General features: G+C 37.6%; 1 protein-coding gene across 4 annotated transcripts in view; it reads left to right on the top strand.

Annotated features, from left to right (window-relative positions):
* The window catches only part of STIM2 (stromal interaction molecule 2), a 154,702-nt gene that overhangs the window by 123,343 nt on the left and 10,300 nt on the right, over positions 1 to 21,059 (top strand). For all 4 annotated transcript variants that reach the window (XM_075568178.1, XM_075568194.1, XM_075568184.1 and 1 more), the window contains 6 exons: positions 8,018 to 8,129; positions 13,132 to 13,247; positions 13,397 to 13,574; positions 14,020 to 14,197; positions 16,068 to 16,235; positions 20,816 to 20,916. In XM_075568178.1, the coding sequence (XP_075424293.1) occupies positions 8,018 to 8,129; positions 13,132 to 13,247; positions 13,397 to 13,574; positions 14,020 to 14,197; positions 16,068 to 16,235; positions 20,816 to 20,916 (853 nt within the window). The remainder of the gene's footprint in view (positions 1 to 8,017; positions 8,130 to 13,131; positions 13,248 to 13,396; positions 13,575 to 14,019; positions 14,198 to 16,067; positions 16,236 to 20,815; positions 20,917 to 21,059) is intronic.

Below are 21,059 nucleotides of genomic sequence, written 5' to 3'. Positions count from 1 at the left end.
TTCCTTGCCTGTCACAGACTGAACTTCAAAACAGCAAGGAAGAGGAGGTTGGCCAAAAATGGGATGATAGCTGATCTTTTCATATTCTTAAACGTTGGCACTCTGGATACCTTAATGTTGGGTTACGAACATGGTCCGCTCCTTCCTTCAGTGGTGACCCTGCATGTTGAGCATTGCTTTGGGACTCTCTCCACCTCCCCTTTCTTGTGACAGGAATGGGAGCATGCTAAGGGAGGAGAAAACATTTCATTGAAATACATGTTTGCATTCATGGTCCTGCTGAAAGAATACATACAGTACATTTATAAAAAAAATTATTAAAAAATGATTGCTTTAGAGGTGGTTACTTTTAAGGACATTTTTAAATTGTTTGACAACCTTTTCATTTAAGTTTATCTTTATTTAAAGCAGGGGGGCTCTAAAACTCAAATTCTGTTCCTATCCCCGTGGACCCATTTATATTTCCTTTTTTTTTTTAAATTTTGTGCCGCTAAAATGAAATTACAGTCCAACATGGCCGCTGTGGTCATCCAATAAGAAGCTGCAATTTCTTGCACTGATGTTGTCCCATGGGTGTGAGGCGTGAATGTAGGTGTATTGATTTCCAAAAAGGGACCAGATAGAAACACTGGTGCAAAAAAGGTAAATATTATAGGAACCTTGAAATCACCGGAGCTCAGAACAATGAGGCACAGCTCAGGAGGACTTCCTGGTTTCTATGCTATAAAAATAATATATAAAGAATAACTATGGTGATTGCTGCTTTAATATACAGTACTTTGAAATTCCTCATAGGTTAGTAATCTTATACCACACTTCTTCAGTGTTGGAATCTTTGATGTTGTGAAGGTCTTATGCTACTCATAAAGTACATATAGATCCTTACAGAGGTAACAATCCATTTTCAGGGAATCCTGTGATTAAAATGTTCTAAAGAGATGAAAAAAATGCACAGCTATTATTTGCCATTTTTTGGAATTTCCAAAGGAGTGATTTGAACAGCAAATCTAATTGAGATCATATTGTGTGAATTATACTCCTTCCTAGCATACTGCTGCTATATTTTATTTTAATAGGTGTGTCTTTGTGAAAACTAGAGTAGAGGTGGTTTGGTATAAGGGCGGGATAGTAATTATTGATTTTAAAATATTTCACAATGAATAATGCACAAAAATGTGGTTGCCAACAACTCGTTAATGCGGTTTATTAACTTTTTTTTATTTAGTATTGCATGTACATTTATTTTTGAGGATTTCTATATCCAAAACTGTGGTAATAATGGACTTGCCATATTTAATATTTACTGGATTCGATTGAGTTCATTCCTCTATAGCTTAATTGTACGTTCTTTGAAAAGGCAATTCGTTTTAGATGATAACTATAACAGAAACATCACTTAAGTGTGTTATTAATGAATAATAGTCCACTTGTTTGTAAGGCAACCAACAATAAGATGTTAAATATCTGAATATTATAGTCTAAATGACGTTTATAGTTTAGTTTAATTGAATGTCGAGTTCATAAGATGCATGTTTGTACTGTTGGGGTAATTACATTTTAAATGTCACCTAAAAGAATACAAAAATACACAGAGGAGACGAGCAGTGAGTGATGGAAAAAGCTGGTGTGCTGAGCTGTAATCTAAGAAGGCTCAACACTCGGGTTGTATGGGTTTCATTTACTGAGCGAAATACTGTAGCTAGGTAAGAAAGCACATGCAGTAAATGAAGTGTTTCTCAGTGCTACTTTTTTTAATACACACAGAAAAGTTGTATAAAGAGCCTGGAAAAAGTAAGGGCCTCCCGTGTATAGTATCACAAATCATATCACATCACAAAATTATGGTATTAATCATTATTAGACCTTAAAAATAACTAAAATAGTGATGCAAACCAGCTAGTAATTACTGTATATGCATGATACTTTGGCAACGTAATAAAGGTGCTTTTAATTTTATCACCTAATCTAATTCCAAAGTTTCTAGAAATGTTAATAATTGTTACTTGCTTTTTAGCAAGTAACTGAATAACTGAAACTATAAGAAGATACCCAACAAAGACCGTCAAACAAGTACATTCCAGTGGCTGCAGATAAAATTGTCCCCATCTGTGAGGCATCATAAATGCCTGACATGCAGCTGGAAGTTTTCAGGAAGACGGGTGCTGTTTTTTAGATTAAGCAGGAGCATGGTTCTTGCTGCCTGGTTTTCAAAAGTCAATATTTTTAGGGTCTGCAAGCCTAATCACGAAGTGGGAGATTCACTAAGCTCCGATATCGCACCCGTTCCGGCGGCGTCATTCTGGTCAGTAGCAGTTAATAAACACACAGTACCAGCAAGTGGCTGCAGGCTTATAATGCTTTGGCCAAAGGGTTTAATGAAATGACCCTTTCTCATGAGAATACTAACATTGAAGTATTTAACTATTTATTTTGTCACATTGTATGTAGCATTGGGTGTTTTTGTCTTTTGTTGTCAGTAGCAGTTAAATCCCGTGCGCTGACCAACCCTCCACCTCCAGTAGCAGTTAATGTCAGGTTGTGTGTGGTGCAATGCCCCACAATGGCTCTAAGTGAATTGCGGCCCACGTCTTGATGCTGTGTACTTTTCTGGCATGAACTGCCCTTCCACATTCCAATACAAAGGTGGTTAGGCCCTTCTGCATTCTTTACATTTAATTTTAAACTGAAAAATGCAAGGTAGATTGAGTATTTGCCCACCACAAGCAAACCTAGAGGATAGAGCAATGAATGTTTCCCTTTGAAAAGACCTCTATAAGATTCACATTTTTGGTTACTAAATCTCTGATCACAGTCAGAAAGGAAATGAGCAAGGAAATTTGGCACATGATTAATCATGCTCATTCTTTTTGCACTCCGTTTTCTAATGCATTACTTTGCCCTTCAGATCTTTTTGGAAAGGCTACAGATGAAACTTTTGCTCATGTTTGAGTCCTTGCCAACATGAATATTACTTAGTGATTCTGAAATTCAAATGTATTATTCCCTGATCCAGATAATTCCCTTAAAACACAGCAGAAGATAAATATTTTTACTTGATACAAGGGCCCAGTGTACCACCGACTATTACTTGGTATCAAGGAGTACAAAAAGCCTTTTGTGTTTATTGTTTTCAACATTTCTCCCTTTCGCTGCCGAAATGGACAAAGTGCCACTGACATTTCGGCTCCTGAAGGGATGAGAAATACAATCCATGCAGGTCTTGAGTCGCAGGTACGGTTGGCTAAGAGAATAAAATGATTTCTAGACTGGTAGAAGGGCTATGTGCATACCAGCACTCTTTCTGTTATGTTAACAGCATAGGGTCATTTAAAATGTCATCCATTATTGTACTATAGAATGTCCATTAATCCCATTTTAGTAAATCAAAGAATACATTGTTTATGAAACAACAATGCAATACTTCTGATGAAACCAGTTTGTTCATTATTCTTAGTTTATATATTTAAAAAAAAATGTACAGTATTTCATCCATTTTATTGACTACAATATTTGTTCATAAAAACATGAGTTTATTCACTAGCTTACTACTGTATGAACACTTCAGCTTGCAAAGATGTATGAATAAACTCCCGTGTTTTGTTTAAAAAAAAAAAAAAAAAGATCAATGGTGTTTGTGCCGAGCACGCGCGTTTTAAGTGAAACTTCTTTGTCTTTTGTCACTGTTCTGTCACAGAAATTGTATTTGTGATGGTGATGTTTTTAATTAAAAATCAAAACACAATTTCAGTGCTAAAACGCAAAGTAGTTTGATATAGAACATGTGTTTTAGCTATTTGCACGTCTATATTTATAATAACTGTGAATTCCATGTGTGTAAGTAAGTGTGTGCATCTGTGTCAGTCCATGCGTGTGTCGGGGTGCTGTGGTGTGCGCAAGTGTCTGTGTGGTCTCTGTGTCCTGCTGCTGGTGCGTGTACCGAGATCAGGCATTGTTTTTGTGCACATGCGTGAGCGCAACCGTGACGTCACTCACGTTACGGTTTTTCGTTACAACGCAAGGTTTTTTCCCATGAAAACCCTGCAGGCGCCAGCAAAGACGTTTCACTTCAAAAACATGTGCGTTTATTCATTAGCTTACTACTCTATGAACCCTTCAGCTTGCAAAGATGTATAAATAAACTCCCTTGTTTAAAAAAAAAAAAAATGATCAACCAGTTATATTTCATTTTAATCTGATTATTAAACTAATGGGAAACCTTGAGCTCTAATTCACATTCACAGATGGACAGGTATTTGTTTTTTTCAATTATAGCCCTCTACTGTATGCTTCGACAAATATACTTCACAGCATGGCACATAATAAGTTATATTGGAATATTAAGCTAACTAAGACATTTTAATGTGCTCTGGACATTTTCAATTAAATGAAGAGACCATCCTAATCGAGGAATCATTCACCGAAGCATATTTTACATTTTATTTCTGTATCTTCAGGTCGCATTACACACTACATATCACAAGTCAGTAGTTAATGTATTTAGATGCCTGCTGTTGGAGTAGCTGTTGGGAAAAATCTCACAAGCACTGAAACCAAAGTGAAGTGTCTTGGTTAAAATTAAATTGGTAATGAACTACTCTCAATCTCAATTTTCCTGGGTCTTGACTTATTATTTCTGCCCTTTTCCCCCTTGACAATGTAACAAGCGTGTGCACCAGAACTCTTTTTCAATCTAGTTCCTACAGTATACTACCACTGTGTAAAATAGTGATCAATTTTTTTAGACCAGGGGTCTGCAACCTTTCAAGGAAGAAGAGCCTTTTTATAAAAACATTTCTTTGTCCAAATAATATGAAAGCGAGCTGCAACATATTAATGAATATTACACCCCCACAAACACATACATATACTGTACACACACTAATAGGCAGGGCTCGACAAATGCACTCGCTCCCTCGCCTGGGGCGAGTACATTTTGCCCGCTGTCGAGTGTTACTTGCGCCGGGGTGCTGCAGTGTCTTTCTAACTTCAGTGTCTCCCCCTGTATCTCCCGTGAAAAGGGCCATGCGGCTTCAAATTACATGACAACGTGACGCTACGTGACGTCATGACACTGAAGTTGAACAGACTATAAATACACACCACTTGTTGCCTACGGGCATTTCCCCAGCTGCTGACATGCCTCCTGCACTGTCCCACGCCAGGCCGCTCTGTAACGTCAGAAGTGCACGCCGGCATTAAAGAGGTACAACGTGGGACAGTACAGGAGGCATACCAGCAGCTGGGGAGATGCCCAGAGGCAACAAGAGGCCAGACCAGCGCCGGCTGCTCCACCCGTCCCCCTCTCCGCAGCTACCGGTAACCCAGTGAGGGGGAGAGGAAGCAGCTGGGGAGCCGCGGACAGATGTGAGCCGCATGTAGATGCTGAAAAAGCCGCATGTTCTGACAACAATCCTAATTTTTATATATATAAGTCTATATAATTTAACCTTCATAGAGATTTTCTGACTTTATACCTTTTTTTTTTTTTTTCATTTATATTTTGTGGTCCTAAAAATCAGGTAAAATTATAGCTTTTTTTAAAATTTAATTTATTAAATTGATGAGTTCTACCGAGGTCATACATACTACAATTTCGGAAATATTGGTCAAATCTCTGTGCACCAAAGATACATGCACAAATGGCAATAAAATGATCAAACGCATCTTACATACACAGTCTCAGACAATACATATCTACACTTTTTCATATCTGAAAGCAGCAGTTCGCCGTACCTAACCCCCTTTTGATTTACAGGATGAGAACCGGGGTGCCCTACAGTGCTGAGCAGCATTACTTTTAGTTCTGGGGACCCCATGATTACCGAGATACTTAGCTGTAAAGTTACTGTAATCAATTTCTGGTTTCTACTGGGTGGTCAAAGGGCCGTCCAATAGGAAGCCGGATTATGTTGTGGCTTCCTAAAGGCCCTTGTGACATGGTAGATTTGAGAGGCCTTCTTGTTTTCCTTGGAGCGGCAGTTGGAGTTGAAATGAACTTGGTTCAGCACTGGAGGGCCCCCAGATTCCCATTCCATATAAAATGCGATGTGGGGGAGGAGGGGAGGAATTGCTGCTTTTAAATGGAGTGCAGAATCTTAGCACAAACCATTATTCACCTGGGCTCAATGTAATGTTTACAACCACGGGACTGAAAAGGTACACTTTCAATGTTAACTTCTAAAAAAAACATTATACGAGAAGTGTGACCGTTGGTAAGAAATATTTCATTATTTTTTTTTCATAGCTGGTAAAATCTGGTTTCTAGTAATATCTAAATTATAATACCATAATAAAATGTTTTATTAGTATGTTAGTATTCATCATTCCCATAATGGTATAACTGCAAATGTTTTACAGGGATGAAATACAGCAAAATGTATGTTTACTTTAGATGCACACATGTACATATTTTAGTTAAATATTTACAATGTAACATTTTCAGCACACTATCAATCTTAACTGATAACTTCTGCGTGTTTATTCTTGTCTTGACAACATAACAAACGTGTGCACCAGCGCTCTTTTTCAATCTAGTTCCCACACTGTATAAAATAGTGATCAATTTGTTATAGACCATCAACCCTCATTTTGACCCTCACCCCTACACACTGCCTAGCAATTTTAACAGGTCTTTAGTATTCATTATTCTTAGAGTGGCATAACTGCAAATGTTTTACAGGGATGAAATCCTAAATATGTACTTTTATTTTTGTTGTATACATGAACAAATTTTAGTTAGTTACAAGTTTACTTTTATATCGCCCTATATACTGTATAATTTCTTTTGGAAAAGCTGTCGTTTTATATTCATCCTGGAAGTTGTCATTTTGTATGGGGAAAAAAACACAAATCTAAAACATACCTTGAGCACTTTATTTAGTAACTTTCTTTAAAAATATATAGTGCTTGACATGAAGCACTAAAAATGAATTACATGTTGGTTGAAAGACGATGCATGGTTTAATGACACAGACAAATGGAAAACCTGCCCTGAAGAACTTACGATCTAATGAAATAAATATTAGCATTTATTTTCAACAATACTTTTAATGGAATTTTATTGAATAATACATTATTTTCATCTATGTTTTTCAATGATTTATTTAATATTATTTGCGCAAAATAATTTAGGCGGCAAAACTGACCCCTTTATTGCCTGGTGCCTGAAATAAATTGATTTTCATAACAATATCCGAACCACTGGCACTGAGTTAAATGACCCTAAAATCTGTTGCTCAGTGTTTGCTTGCATTTCTCCAAACACTTGTCAAAGTAATATGTACAGGACACGACAACTAATCTGTGATTTCTTATTCAAATAAGCATGCATTCATTTTTCTTCCCCAAGTCTTAAACATTCAAAGTCAAATAAAAACTGTGCTCACACTTACTCTTCTAAGCACGGGTAATGAAAATGGATATCTGAAAAAGCCGTACTGCAGTTAATAAATGTTTGTGTAGACGTGCTGTGCAGCCATGTGTGCGTGTACATGTGTCAGGCTTTAAACAGGATCAGCAGATTTTACTACGGTGGGTATATAAACATACACACTTTGTATCAAACCATTTCTGTTGAAGTTTGAAGCCGTCTCAACCAATGGTACTTTTTTCCATATATTTATTTCTTTTTATGTTAACCGGTCCTTACAGACCATATTCTAAGTGGAATATGATTTGTCCTCAACTTGCTGCCAAAAATAGGTTCAAGGATAGTTGATAACACGAGGGGGCCAATGAAAACATAACGCAAAGCTCATATGTTCTCATAAACCTTATCCTGGTGTTTTATTGTATAAACAAACTTTGGAATATCAGAATTGAAACCTTATAAAATTAATAAATGTATCCCCATAACCATGTAATATGTGCTAGATAAACGAACCACTCAAATGCACTTACCCCCCTCCCCGAGCTGAAAAGGTTAGAGAAGTTTTTGTGCTAACTAATGGCATTCATCACTCTGTCTGTGGTTGCAATATCTACGTAGATGAATACTTTTTCTATTTGTATTTTACAGTTCACAACTGGAATGAAGAAGAGACTTTACAGTGGCTGCTTGAATTTGTTGAGCTTCCCCAGTATGAGAAGAGCTTCAGAGAAAATGCTGTAAAAGGAACAACTCTGCCCAGGTGATGCATTAGTTTTGATCCACGTGAAAAACTAAAAAAGCACATGTGCTTATTAATATAAAATGTATATGCAGCAAAACTGGTACACTGCAACAGTCATGAAAACCATAAGTATTACATTTTACTCAGATTAAAAGGCAAAAAGTTCACAAGTAATGGGAAGCAGCCTTCATAAGCTACTCTTTCTATTTGTCTATCACAAGTGTTTCATATTAGTCCCAGTCCCAATTTGAAGAGTGAGCCAGAGTTGAAGGCTAGACAATTTTTTTTACAGCCCACATTACTGCAGTTTTACACTTGTCATGTCACAAATCATAAAATAAGATTGATAAAGATGAACAAAAAGTACATATTCAACATAGCAACTAGGGCTGCTGCATGAAATGATAATCTGTTCAGAAAAGGCACCAGAACTAGGACATGTTTGCATAATGGGTGACTTTAATTATCCAAACATGTTATTTATTTTATTTATCAAATGTTTTTTTCCAGGAAGTAATACATTGAGAGTTACTCTCTTTTTCAAGTATGTCCTGGGCCTAGACATAGACTGGGGCAATGCGGTTAGCATTACAACGTAAGGAAACAAGTTTTTGGGGTGCTTAAAAACTATTACATGACCCACATTATTGAGCGGGCAATACTGGATTTGGTAATCTCAAACAATGTAGAAGTAATAACAAATATTCAAGTCCAAGAACATTTGGGAGATAGTGATTGTAACATTCTCATTTGAAATAAATGATCAAAAACCATACTACGTGGGTTCAACAAAGACACTACATTTTAGAAAGGCAGATTAATAACCTGAGGAATAATCTAAGAGTAATAAATTGGGATGATATTTTTTAGCAGGGAAATATGTGGATAATTAATGGGCAGTTTTTAAAACATTGTTAGAAAAGCACACTTATCAGTGTATACCCTTGGTTAATAAATATAAAAGAGACATGTCAAAACCAATGTGGCTAAATAAACAGATAGGGGAGGAAATAGAAAGGAAGATGCAAGCATTTAGATTCTTAATGTCAGAAGGGACGGAGGCATCATATCAGAATTATAAGGAATGTAACATAAGGGCAATCAAGTTAGGAAAAAATGTTTAATGAGAAAAGGATTGCAATATAAAGTAAGATCGACCATTAAAAGTCCTTGAAGTAGCTTTAATAACAAAAATAAATAAAATGTAAAATATAGGACCCATTCAGTGTGAGATGGGTAGGCAAATTATTGGCGATAAGAAAAAGCAGAGGTATTAAACACATTCGTTAACTCTGTATTTACCGGGGAAGAATCAATTTCAATAGTGGTGCCAGCGGAGGAAGCCACAACCTCTATATTAACGAGCAATTGGTTAACTGAGGAAGAAGTTCATAGGCGGCTTGATAAAATTAAAGAAAATAAAGCACCTGGCCCTGATGGTATACATCCAAGAGTTTTTAAGGAGTTAAGTTCAGCAATAGCCAAACCATTACATTTAATATTCAAGGACTCCAGCAGTACCACAAGATTGGCGTAAAGCAGACATGGTGCCTATATTTTAAAAGGGTGTTAGATCACAAACGGGAAATTACGGACCTGTAAGCCTGACATCAATAGTGGGGAAGCTACTTGAAGGTTTAATATGCGATAATATTCAGGAATATCTCATGGATAAAAAAAATAGTAGTAGTAGTAGTCAGCATGTATTTATAAAGGATATGTCGTGCCAAACTAACCTTATTAGTTTCTTTGAGGAGGTAAGTAGGAATTTAGACTAGGGTAGTGCAGTTGATGTGGTCTACTTAGATTTTGCAAAGGCTTTTGATACGGCTCTAAACAAGAGGTGTACAAAATAAAGCAAATTGGACTCGGTAAAAATATTTGCACCTGGATTGAAAACTGGTTGAAGGATAGAAAATAGAGTTGTAAATAGAACATTTTCAGGTTGGGCTAAAGTTGTGAGTGGACTACCTCAGGGATAGTCAGATGAGGTTTAATACAGATAAATGTAAGGTTATGCATTTGGGAAACAAGAATAAATGGGCAATTTACAAATTAAATGGGGATAAATTAAGAGAATCTTTGATGGAGAGGTGTTTGGGAGTGTTTGTTGATAGCAGGCTTGGCAATAGTACTCAGTCATTCATTGGCTCCAAAAGGCAATTAAGATCTTATCTGGCATTAAAATTGGAATGGATGGAAGGGAAGTAAACATAATTATGCCCCTCTATAAAGGATAAGTAAGACCACACCTTGAATATGGAGTACAGTTTGGGTCACCACTGCATAGAAAATACAGTATGAAACTAGAAAATCTGCAGAGAAGAGCCACCAAATTAATAAAGGGGATGGATAATCTGATATAGGAGGGGAGGCTAGCTAAATTAGATTTGTTTACATTAGAAAAGAGGCGTCTAATACAGGCTATAACTATATACAAATATATTTGAGGACAATACAAAGAGCTTTCAAAATAACTATTCATCCCAAGTGAAGTACACAGTGTCATCCCTTAAGGTTGGTGGAAAGTAGTTTCACCAACAACAAAGGAAAGGGTTCTTTACAGTAAGGGCAGTTAAAATGTGGAATTCATTACCCTTGGAGACTGTGATGGCAGATACAATAAATATCTTCAAAAAATGGTTGGCCATCTTTTTTAGAACGGAAAGATATAAAGGGATATACCAAATAACTAAGCATGGGGTTGATGTTGATCCAGGGAGTAATCTCAATATTTGGAGTCGGGAAGGAATTTATTGTTTCCTCTTATGAAATATTCACATGCTATTTCAGTGGGGTTTTTTTGTTTGCCTTCATCTGGATCAATATGCGCTAAATAGAAATATAGGATAAGTATCTGTCGTCTAAATTTAGCATAGGTTGAACTTGATGGACATACAGTGGCGAGAAAACGTTTGTGAACCCCAATGATGATTATGAAAATTCTATCGTTTTTCCATGATAACCTTCTTGAATCAAAACCAGTATTTTCTTTAACACCCAATAGGGTTTATGTTAACCAATTCCCTGTCTTTTGAAACAAAATGAGGAATGAATTAGACAAACAATGAGTAATTAAGAGTCAGGGTATGTGCAAAAGTAAATGAAACCTAGCTTTTATCAGCTAAATTGAAGGGGATAATTAGAATCAGGTGTTTAAATAATTGGGTAGATCTTCAGGGTTGAGTTTGGGAGGCCCAATCCTATATAAACATCAGAAACTTTGAGTTTGATCTTCACCATATAGGTGTATGTAAACATGTCATGCCACGATCAAAAGCCATCTCAGAGGACCTCAGAAAAGCACTTATTGATGCTCATAATTCTAGGAAAGCTTACAAAACCATTTCTAAAGATTTGGGACTCCACCAATCCACTGTCGGACAAATTGAGAAAGTTCAAGACCACAGCCACTCTACCCAGGAGCGGATGTCCTACCAAAATCTCTCCAAGAACAAACCGGCAAATCGTCCAGCAAGTCACAAAGAACCCAAGAGTAACACCCAAGGATCTGCAGGCCACTCTCGCCTTTGCTAATGTGAGTGTTCATGACTCAACTATCAGAAAAAGACCTGAACAAGAATGGTATTCATGGACAGATAGCCAGGAGGAAGCCTCTGCTCCCTAAAAAGAACATTGCTGTCTGTCTGAAGTTCACCAAAGAGCATATAGATCAGAGGTGGGCAACTTATTTTTCAATGTAGCCACAGGTGTGGCGAATGAGAAGTGAAAATCGCCACACATGTAAAAATTGAGAAATTATGTTGCTCAATCAAACTTTTCAAACACACAGTGTTCGTCTGCTTCACTCACCTCAGCACTATCACCTGCTCCTGGTTCACTCACCTCAGCACTATCACCTGCTCCTGGTTCAATTCGTTGACTCATTCAGAAAGCGGAAACCAGCACACGCCATCAGTTAAAAGTTTATTTTACTGTGGAGGCTGGCAAACTCAAATTCCCCACACTTTCATGGCCAATTTGCAACTTGCAGCTTTTTTAGCCTGAATGAGACATTGTTTGGGGAAAACCAAACACTGCATTCGAACAGAAGTACCTCATCCCAACCGACAAGCAGGGTGGTGGGAGTGTGATTGTCTGGGGCTACTTTGCTGCCTCGGAATCTGGACGGCTTACCATTATTAAACAACTATGAATTCTGCATTGTATCAAAAGATTCTACAGGAGAATGTTGGGCCATCCGTCCAGTAACTGAAGCGAATGTGGGTCATGCAGCAAGACAATGATCCTAAACATACAAGCGGATCTACAAAAGAATGGCTGCAGAAGAAGAAATTCCACTTTTTAGAATAGCCTAGTCAAAGTCCGGACCTAAACCCCATCGCCATCGAAATGTTGTGGCAGGACTTGAAGCAAGCTGTCCATGAGAGGAATCCCTCAAATGTCACATGAGTTGAAGCAGTTCTGTATGGAGGAATGGGCCAAAATTCCTCAAAACCGATGTGTGATACTGACCAGCAGTTAAAGGAAATGTTTAGTTGAAGTTCTTGCTACTCAATGGGGTGCCACCAGATACAGCTTCACATACTTTTTCACACATAGATATTGGATGTTGAATCATTTGTGGATAAATTAATGTTGAAGCATCATGTTTTTGTGTCCTTTGTTTGATCAGGTTATTTTTTATCTATTATTAGGACTTAGATAAAGATGTAATCACCTTTTCGGTTTGAAATGTGGGAAAATCCTGAGGTTCACAAACTTTTTCTCGCCACTGTCTTTTTTCAAGTTCATCTACTGTAACTATTTAACTATGTAACTTCAACATATTTATTTTTTTAATATATTGGTGTGTTATTTTGTGTGTTAAAATGTTTGTGTTCTTTTCAACACTATAACCAATGTGTTAATCCAGACGGTAGAGAATAAGAGCATGCATTAGAGGTTTAGCAGTAGGGACAAGAAAGGGCAGAATTTGGCACACTGTTGGTTTGACATTAACCTAGCTTTCTCATTAACACACTAAACTGTTTTTCTTTTCTTTTTTTTTTATATACAGAATAGCCATAAATGAACCTGCGTTTATGATCGTACAATTAAAAATCATTGATCGGAGCCACAGGCAAAAACTTCAACTAAAGGCATTGGATGTTGTTTTGTTTGGACCATTAACACGTTAGTACCACAATATATAATTTTTTTCTTTTAAATATTCTGGATATTTGAACAGAAGAATGCATCTGATCTTTACTGCAATGTGTTTGTATGAAAATATGTTCATTATCGTTTTTTCCAATATTTTAAGGTTGTCATTGTTTTTTTAGGACCTCCTCACAATTGGGTGAAGGATTTTGTGCTCACAATTTCTATAGTGATTGGTGTTGGTGGATGCTGGTTCGCATATACGCAGAATAAAACGTCAAAGGAACACATAACTCAAATGATGAAAGATTTAGAAGGTCTGCATAAAGCTGAACTAAGTCTTCTTGAACTACAAGAAAGGTTTGTGAATTACATTGCATGACCATAATAGCCAAAACATAATTTTGTTGAAGTTAAGAATATTGAATTTAGTTAATGTATTTAATAACATGAGATTGTTCTTGTCACTTATAAAGAACTCAAAATTCTGAAAGTACAAAAAACAAATTACAGTGATTTCCCCCCCAGCAACCCCCCCCCCCAGATAGCCTACAAGTGGCATTACAAGTGTGACTTCTTTATATTATTTATGGCACAAAACAAGTTAAATAGTATTTTTGGGGTTCTAATTATTCTTCCTCAAACGGTGAAGTACAGAGTGAAGCCAGTGTCCCTCTACGGATGTTAGAAGAGAATGGGTTTTATTATTTGGGCTTTCTCACTAGTGTGAACATATGATAGTTCTCCTTTTAAACTGTACTTTATTAATTGTTTTCCTTTTGATTCCCCTGCCTCCCTTATCAAGGCTAGACAAAGCTCAGGAGGAGAACAGGACAGTCGCCGTGGAAAAACAAAATCTTGAGCGCAAATTGATGGATGAAATCAGTGATGCAAAACGTGAGGCTCAACGACTGCGGGAATTAAGAGAAGGAGCAGAATGTGAATTGAGTAGGTTGAAATATGCAGAAGAAGAACTGGTACAGGTAAAATAAATCGTAGCATATTTTATTTTCTACTTTTAGGTATCCTTCAAAAGGTAAAGGATTGGTAAAGAAATGTCTAAAATTGTTTATCTGCCATACTTTACTAAACTTTTGAATATAAGGTACTGTGTACTTCAATTAAAAAAAAACAAAAAACTTTTGATAAGATTCTTGTGTGTACTTGAGAAGTTGAAAAAATGCACCACAGTACATGTGGTAAACGAGGTGTTTCATTGAAACAGATGATGAAAAAAGAAGTAAAGCACTACAACTAGTGTGTGTATAGTTTGAATTGAATATAAAGTGCATTCAATGGGAATAACCCAAATTACAAATTAGATTGGTGGCTGCCAAACAGATCATCTGACAGAGCACGGTCAGATACAACACATATAGCAAAAGAATATGACTGTAACGGCGCCTGATGGGAGTGTATAATGTGTGGACCGAACTACATGTGAAGTAAAATACAACCCTATAATCTCCTGGCCACTCCAGAGGGGAGAAACACAACATAGTGTAATATTGTATAGGTAGTCCTGATATATAGCCACAAAATAATAAAAATTCAAAATTAAATTAATGCCTCAAGAGGTCACATAGACTAGAAAAGTGAAGTGAAAAAATGGTGTGAAACGCGCAGGGTGAATGGTCACGTCGTTCTACGCAGTAGATGCCCGGCTTTCCGTCCCTGCTGACTTGTGGAATGCCGAATCCACGGCTCTCCCCCACATCCGAATCTGGCGGGATTTCGAACAGGGAGATAATAAGGTGACGGCTTGGCTCGCTGATTGGACAAGCAAGCAACTTGGCATGCCTTGACAGTGCCTTCATGAACCAACGGGTCTGGGACGCAACTTACCTTCTTGGATGCCTTCTGCAGCAGCCGTCCGCGAGAGATGTAATTGACATCCTACTTCACATGTGCATTTCCTACCTGCTTCTTGTAAATAGGATTCCAATGTTTGCGAATTGGACGATCACCTGCTTAGCTATTGTTTTGATAATATTGTTTTTAGATCTATTGATTTTATTAAATTGTACCCTTTTTTCAATTCACTTTTCTAGTGTATTTGACCTCTTGAGGCATTCATTTCATTTTTAATTTTTACTTTATTTTGTGGCTATATATCTGAAGTACCTATATACATTATTACACTATTTTGTGCTTCTTTTCTTCCCTTCTCATGTTGTGACCACCATCTGTATTCTCCCCTGTGGAGTAGCCAGGACATTTATATGGTTGTATTTTACCTCACATAGTGCGGTCCACAAATTACACACTCCCATCAGGCGCTGTTACAATTGAAACAGATAATGCAGAAGTAGAGGTGCAGGACAGTGATATCCACCACTATACACAGTAATTATATGTGCAGCAATGATTCCTGCCTGTAGCTTTGTAACCACAGTTTTTCAATGCCTGTGGGGCAGTGATTAACAGCAAGTAAAAACAGTATAGTACAAGTCCTAGTGCTGGGTTTGAGTAAAGTATTTGACTGATGCCTTGCTGTTGGTTCCTGTTAATAAAACTCCATTTACCAACTCGAAGGAAAAGTCATTTTAATAAGGTTTTTGATGGTGTGGCAATACAATTTCTGTCAGATCACGAACAGTCCCCTCTTGGCACGTTCACCACCTTTAAAGAACTCGTAAAAAACACGAACTCGTACTTTCCTAATCTACTTTGACTTTCACATGAGATTGACTGATGTGTACTGATATCCATGTTCCCTGCTAGACTGCTGTTGGAAATGAATTTTAAGAGCTTTAAAGTCTGAAAGTCATTTGAAAGATGGACTTAATATTGAAATAACAATTAAAATGTCTACTTTCAGACAACACTTTTTTTTAATTATTTATTATAAAGGTTCGCATGGCACTAAAAAAAGCTGAAAAGGAATTTGAATTGAGATGCACCTGGTCTGTTCCTGATACTCTTCAAAAATGGCTGCAGTTAACACACGAGGTAGAAGTGCAATACTACAATATAAAGAAACAGAATGCCGAAATGCAGCTTGCAATCGCTAAAGAAGAGGTAATGTAAATGTGTTTCAAATGTACAATTATATTAAACCTGTTGCATAGGTTTAATCATGCCAACTACTGTGTTTCGGTGTAGGCTTTCCATGTTCTCTAAACAGCCATTCTTTATGTTGGTTTTGAAGCACAATTGTACTAAACTTTCCTAAAATATTTGATTGTAATGCTCTGCTGGCCGCCTGACTTCGGAAATACATATTGATAAGCCATAAGTTAGGAAAATTGAGCACTCTCGATGGAAATACGTAAATTAACTTTAAATGAGTTGCTGCCTTATTCAACTAATGTTACTGTTCATTGACTATTTGGGGGTTATTCATTAAAATGCTTATCAGGCACTACCGCATGAAAATTCCCTATTAGTTTGATGGGCATGATCTTTAATGATTATTTGTCCATTGCGTGTAGTCCTGCACGTCAGATTCACCTGAACTGGAGACGTTTTAGAACTTTACCTGTCTCTGTCATCTTGTCCAATTACTATGCTCATCGCTGATGTAGAATGTTAACTCTGGGATCTAGGCATATTGTTCATTCTGGGATACAGAAAGAAAAGGGGAGCACAGGTTGAGGAATTTGGGGTGTGTATGGTTTCTAATAGATGGAGGTGGGTGTAATAAAAATATATAAAAACACTTACACGGCCTTGTGTAAATGCTATCACAGCAAGGTTTCTTTGCGGTTTTCTTTTCTTTATATTTGCTGGAATGTTTTTTTCTCCTTTTCAGGTCCGGATCCTTTCCTGGTTTTCGTCGGCAGCTTTCAGTTGGGATGTCCCCCTCAGAATAAACAGATGTAGAAACAAATGTTTAAGGGAAAATACATGTGATATTGATAAATCTCAGACTGTGGTAAATAAAAAGCAGCAAAGACTGCAATCACTCACACGGGCAAGTGTGAGTGCAATCCTAGGAGAAAGTATATTTTCTTTCTTATAGGATCTCCATGTTTTGTAACATACAGGAATGATAGGGGTGTAATATAAAAAATAGATGAAAATATAAAGTAATACTCACACGGCCTCGTGTGAGCAAATGCACATAAAGATATCTTTACGTTCTTCCTGGGATAATAGTGCTAACTTCCAAAAGTAGGAAGAGTAGCAAGTAGCCCCTCCTTGATGGCGGTGCAAAACAGAGTGAAGTCTTATTTTGAATAGACTACAAGTGATTTTATTAGACCATTAAAACACTAAAAAATACACTACATAAAAAATATACATATACAAAGAAAAAATATAGAAAAAATACAGCCCGTCTGTAGGATATTGATCGTGGGTCTTGTGGTACGCAGCTAACTGGATCCGCGTCCGGGTATAGTGCTGCTTTCCCTTAGATCCACTCCTCGACGGTGGCTGTGTTAGTCCAAAATTGCTTAGTGGTGAGAGCAATGCGTTTCGCCCCTTTTGGGCTTCCTCGGGCTCGGAGCCCTAGGATTGCACTCACACTTGCCCGTGTGAGTGATTGCAGTCTTTGCTGCTTTTTATTTACCACAGTCTGAGATTTATCAATATCACATGTATTTTCCCTTAAACATTTGTTTCTACATCTGTTTATTCTGAGGGGGACATCCCAACTGAAAGCTGCCGACGAAAACCAGGAAAGGATCCGAACATGAAAAGGAGAAAAAACCACTCCAGCAAATATAAAGAAAAGAAAACCGCAAAGAAACCTTGCTGTGATAGCATTTACACAAGGCCGTGTAAGTGTTTTTATATATTTTTATTACACCCACCTCCATCTATTAGAAACCATACACACCCCAAATTCCTCAACCTGTGCTCCCCCTTTCTTTCTGTATCCCTGTACCAATAAGGATCCTGGATAGATTCTATTGGGGTCAGAGCCATAGGACGAGACGACGAAACTGAGGGGACCTTTGTTTATATTTTAAGGTTGTAAAACATCTTATTATATTTCCCCGGTCACACATTTTGCAGGGAGCGCCCGGGTTTTCCCCTGTTCCATATTGTTCATTCTGGCTTATTTTTTAAAACTAGAGATGCGTGAATGTCTTCAAAATACATTCACAAAATTTTTAGCAATTTTTCTTCGTGCAAAGACTTTTGTAAACACATTTAATGCATTTCATTTAGAAAAAAACAGCAATGTAGAAAATCTTTGACACCTGGATATAGTGGAAGTCGTTCAAACCAGCGAATCCCAAGTCCTGAGGTGGTCATAATTAAGTTTGCCACCTCCGGGAAATGTGCAGGGTTCAATAGTGGTCCACTCGAATATTGGTTGCTACAGGGATTACGGCAAAGGAAGGTGGCCCACCTTGGACCATTTCCTTGTGCACCCACCTGCACAAGCATCACAGAGAGACTTGTCTACTCCACAGCCAGCAGTCTGTACCACTATCCTTACCACGTTGTTGGAGGAGAGTCACCAGCACTAGAACTGAAAGCTGTAGGGCTCAGACAAGCAGTTTTCTTCAACCAGTGCAGCCGTCCACATTAGCACATGCCCCATCACCACCAGTAGTAAGGACTGGGTGTGAACGCGTGAACAGGCAGAGACTGAGGGTGGGAGATCATTGGAGTCTTCCTTCTGGGGATTGTTTGATACAGTGCATATTCTGTAGAAAGGTGTGTGTGTGTGTGTGTGTGTGTGTGTGTGTGTGTGTGTGTGTGTGTGTGTGTGTCTCTGAGGCTAGAGACCATGTACTGGAAGACCACATGGTGAGGACTAATCCTCTGCTGCTGTTTAGCCTGTGTGAGTGGAACAGCTTGGAGAGTTGAGCTTGGAGGTGGTAATTATTCCACCTCCTTCAGTCACACTTGCGTAGTAAAAAGTATTTGGGGAGTATAATACAGTGCATCAAAACCATGTTCAAGGTGTATACATTAAATACTGCTCTAAACAATATATATATTTTTTTAATTCCTGAAATACACCCCCCCCCCCCCCCGCGCTTGCTTGCCCAATAGAGTGGACACCCGTCACTCATGCTTGTTGAGCTGGTGACGTCACCGACCTCTCCAAGCATGAGCGCTGTCAGCGCCAGCGGGGCCGCAGCCTTAGTGTAGTTTAACGAAATACATTTAAATTATAATTTGGTGCTATTTTTTAATAATGTCATTAAATCATAATAGCACATGGGCAAATATGTCACTATACTCTTTTAAAAACATGTTCATGTACAGTATATTGTCATATGAACTTCACAAAAGCCCCTTCTTTGGTACCTCATAATGTAGGGACGTAAGCGATTCAAATAATTTGCAAGATGAGATCCTTGTTGTTGGACCAATATGTTGAAAACAGGAAAGAAAATTCCCTTCAGATTTTGGTGAATTCAGTCACAGAGGTTATTGCACCCGCTGGGCGCTTTATTGTAGGGTATTCTGATATTCTGCATAATCACTACCATTGATTTCTATGGGAACCCTGAGATATTCTGTGTTATAACGCATCATACTGCACCTTTGAAAAGTTATTAGTCAAAGCTCAACCCTTTCAGGATACATTTATTTTGATTCAGGCCTTGCACTTCCACGTCCCACTTATTTGTGTACAAATTGCCTGTATTGTGGCATTTCTATCCTGATTTGCATACTGTATTGTAACAGTTGACTGTTGTAGAGAGATACTGTATGCACTGTAATACATTTTTTTTTCTGATTTGACATTTCCAAAAACCACTTCACAACCAGCACAGGTTACGACAATTTCTACTACTACTCTTTTCTCATTTAGCCCTTACCCCTCACCAGCTTTTCAAACTAGACACTGTATATTCTGAGATATTTCTGATTCTGCTTTTCATAAAAGTTGCAGAAGTATTTTAAACAAGTACAGTATACAATTGACATAAGATATTACACCTCTAGGTGTTTTCACTTGAATGCAGTTCTGGCAGTGTTATCGTGCAATTTGCAATGCAATACAGGTATACCCCGCATTAACATACGCAATGGGACCGGAGCATGTATGTAAAGCGAAAATGTACTTAAAGTGAAGCACTACCTTTTCCCACTTATCGATGCATGTACTGTACTGCAATCGTTATATACGTGCATAACTGATGTCTATAATGCATTTGTAACAGTCTCTATAGTATCCCTGCTTGCGCACAGCTTCGGTACAGGTAGGGAGACAGTATTGCTGTTCAGGACGTGATGACAGGCGCAATGGTGAGCTGCCGTTTGCCTATTGGGCGATATGTACTTACTCGCGAGTGTACTTAAAGTGAGTGTACTTAAAGCGGGGTATGCCTGTAGTCAGTTTTTGTGATTTAATGCCATACTTCACAATAATGGGTGGATTAACATTTGCATGCTATTTCTTAATGTTTATATAGTATTGATTTTATTTACAGTGGTATTAACCATGTTATTTTGCATTTCTAGCAAAATAGTAGATACAATCTATTTGTCATTAATTCACAACTTTACAAAAGCACAAATTCTACAAGATGTTTTTAAAACAAATGTGTTTTCAAATTGTGTTTTCACATGTCTTAGGTCTCAGTGATGATAACTTGTCTATAGTGTAATGTTGTTCTCTGCAATGTAGGTATGTGCTTGGTATTCTTCGTCCCACATTAAATGTAACTTTCCTTGCATTCTAGGCAGAAAAAATAAAAAAGAAGAGAAGTACAGTGTTTGGGACGTTACATGTAGCACACAGCTCGTCTTTGGATGAGGTGGATCACAAAATTCTTGAAGCAAAGTGAGTAGGTCACAATAAATTCATAGCAATAAATTCATAGTAAATATGAAATCCAGATGGCTATTTTGCATTGAGGGTATTTTGTTATAACTATTCTTCTGAAAACTAAATTATAAAGGAGGGGCCAGCAATAATCAGCCAAG

Source organism: Ascaphus truei, chromosome 1 (assembly GCF_040206685.1).
Source record: "Ascaphus truei isolate aAscTru1 chromosome 1, aAscTru1.hap1, whole genome shotgun sequence".
Lineage (NCBI taxonomy): Eukaryota > Metazoa > Chordata > Amphibia > Anura > Ascaphidae > Ascaphus > Ascaphus truei.
The sequence above is the reverse complement of the archived record's forward strand: the minus strand, read 5'-3'. Positions and strand labels throughout refer to the sequence as shown.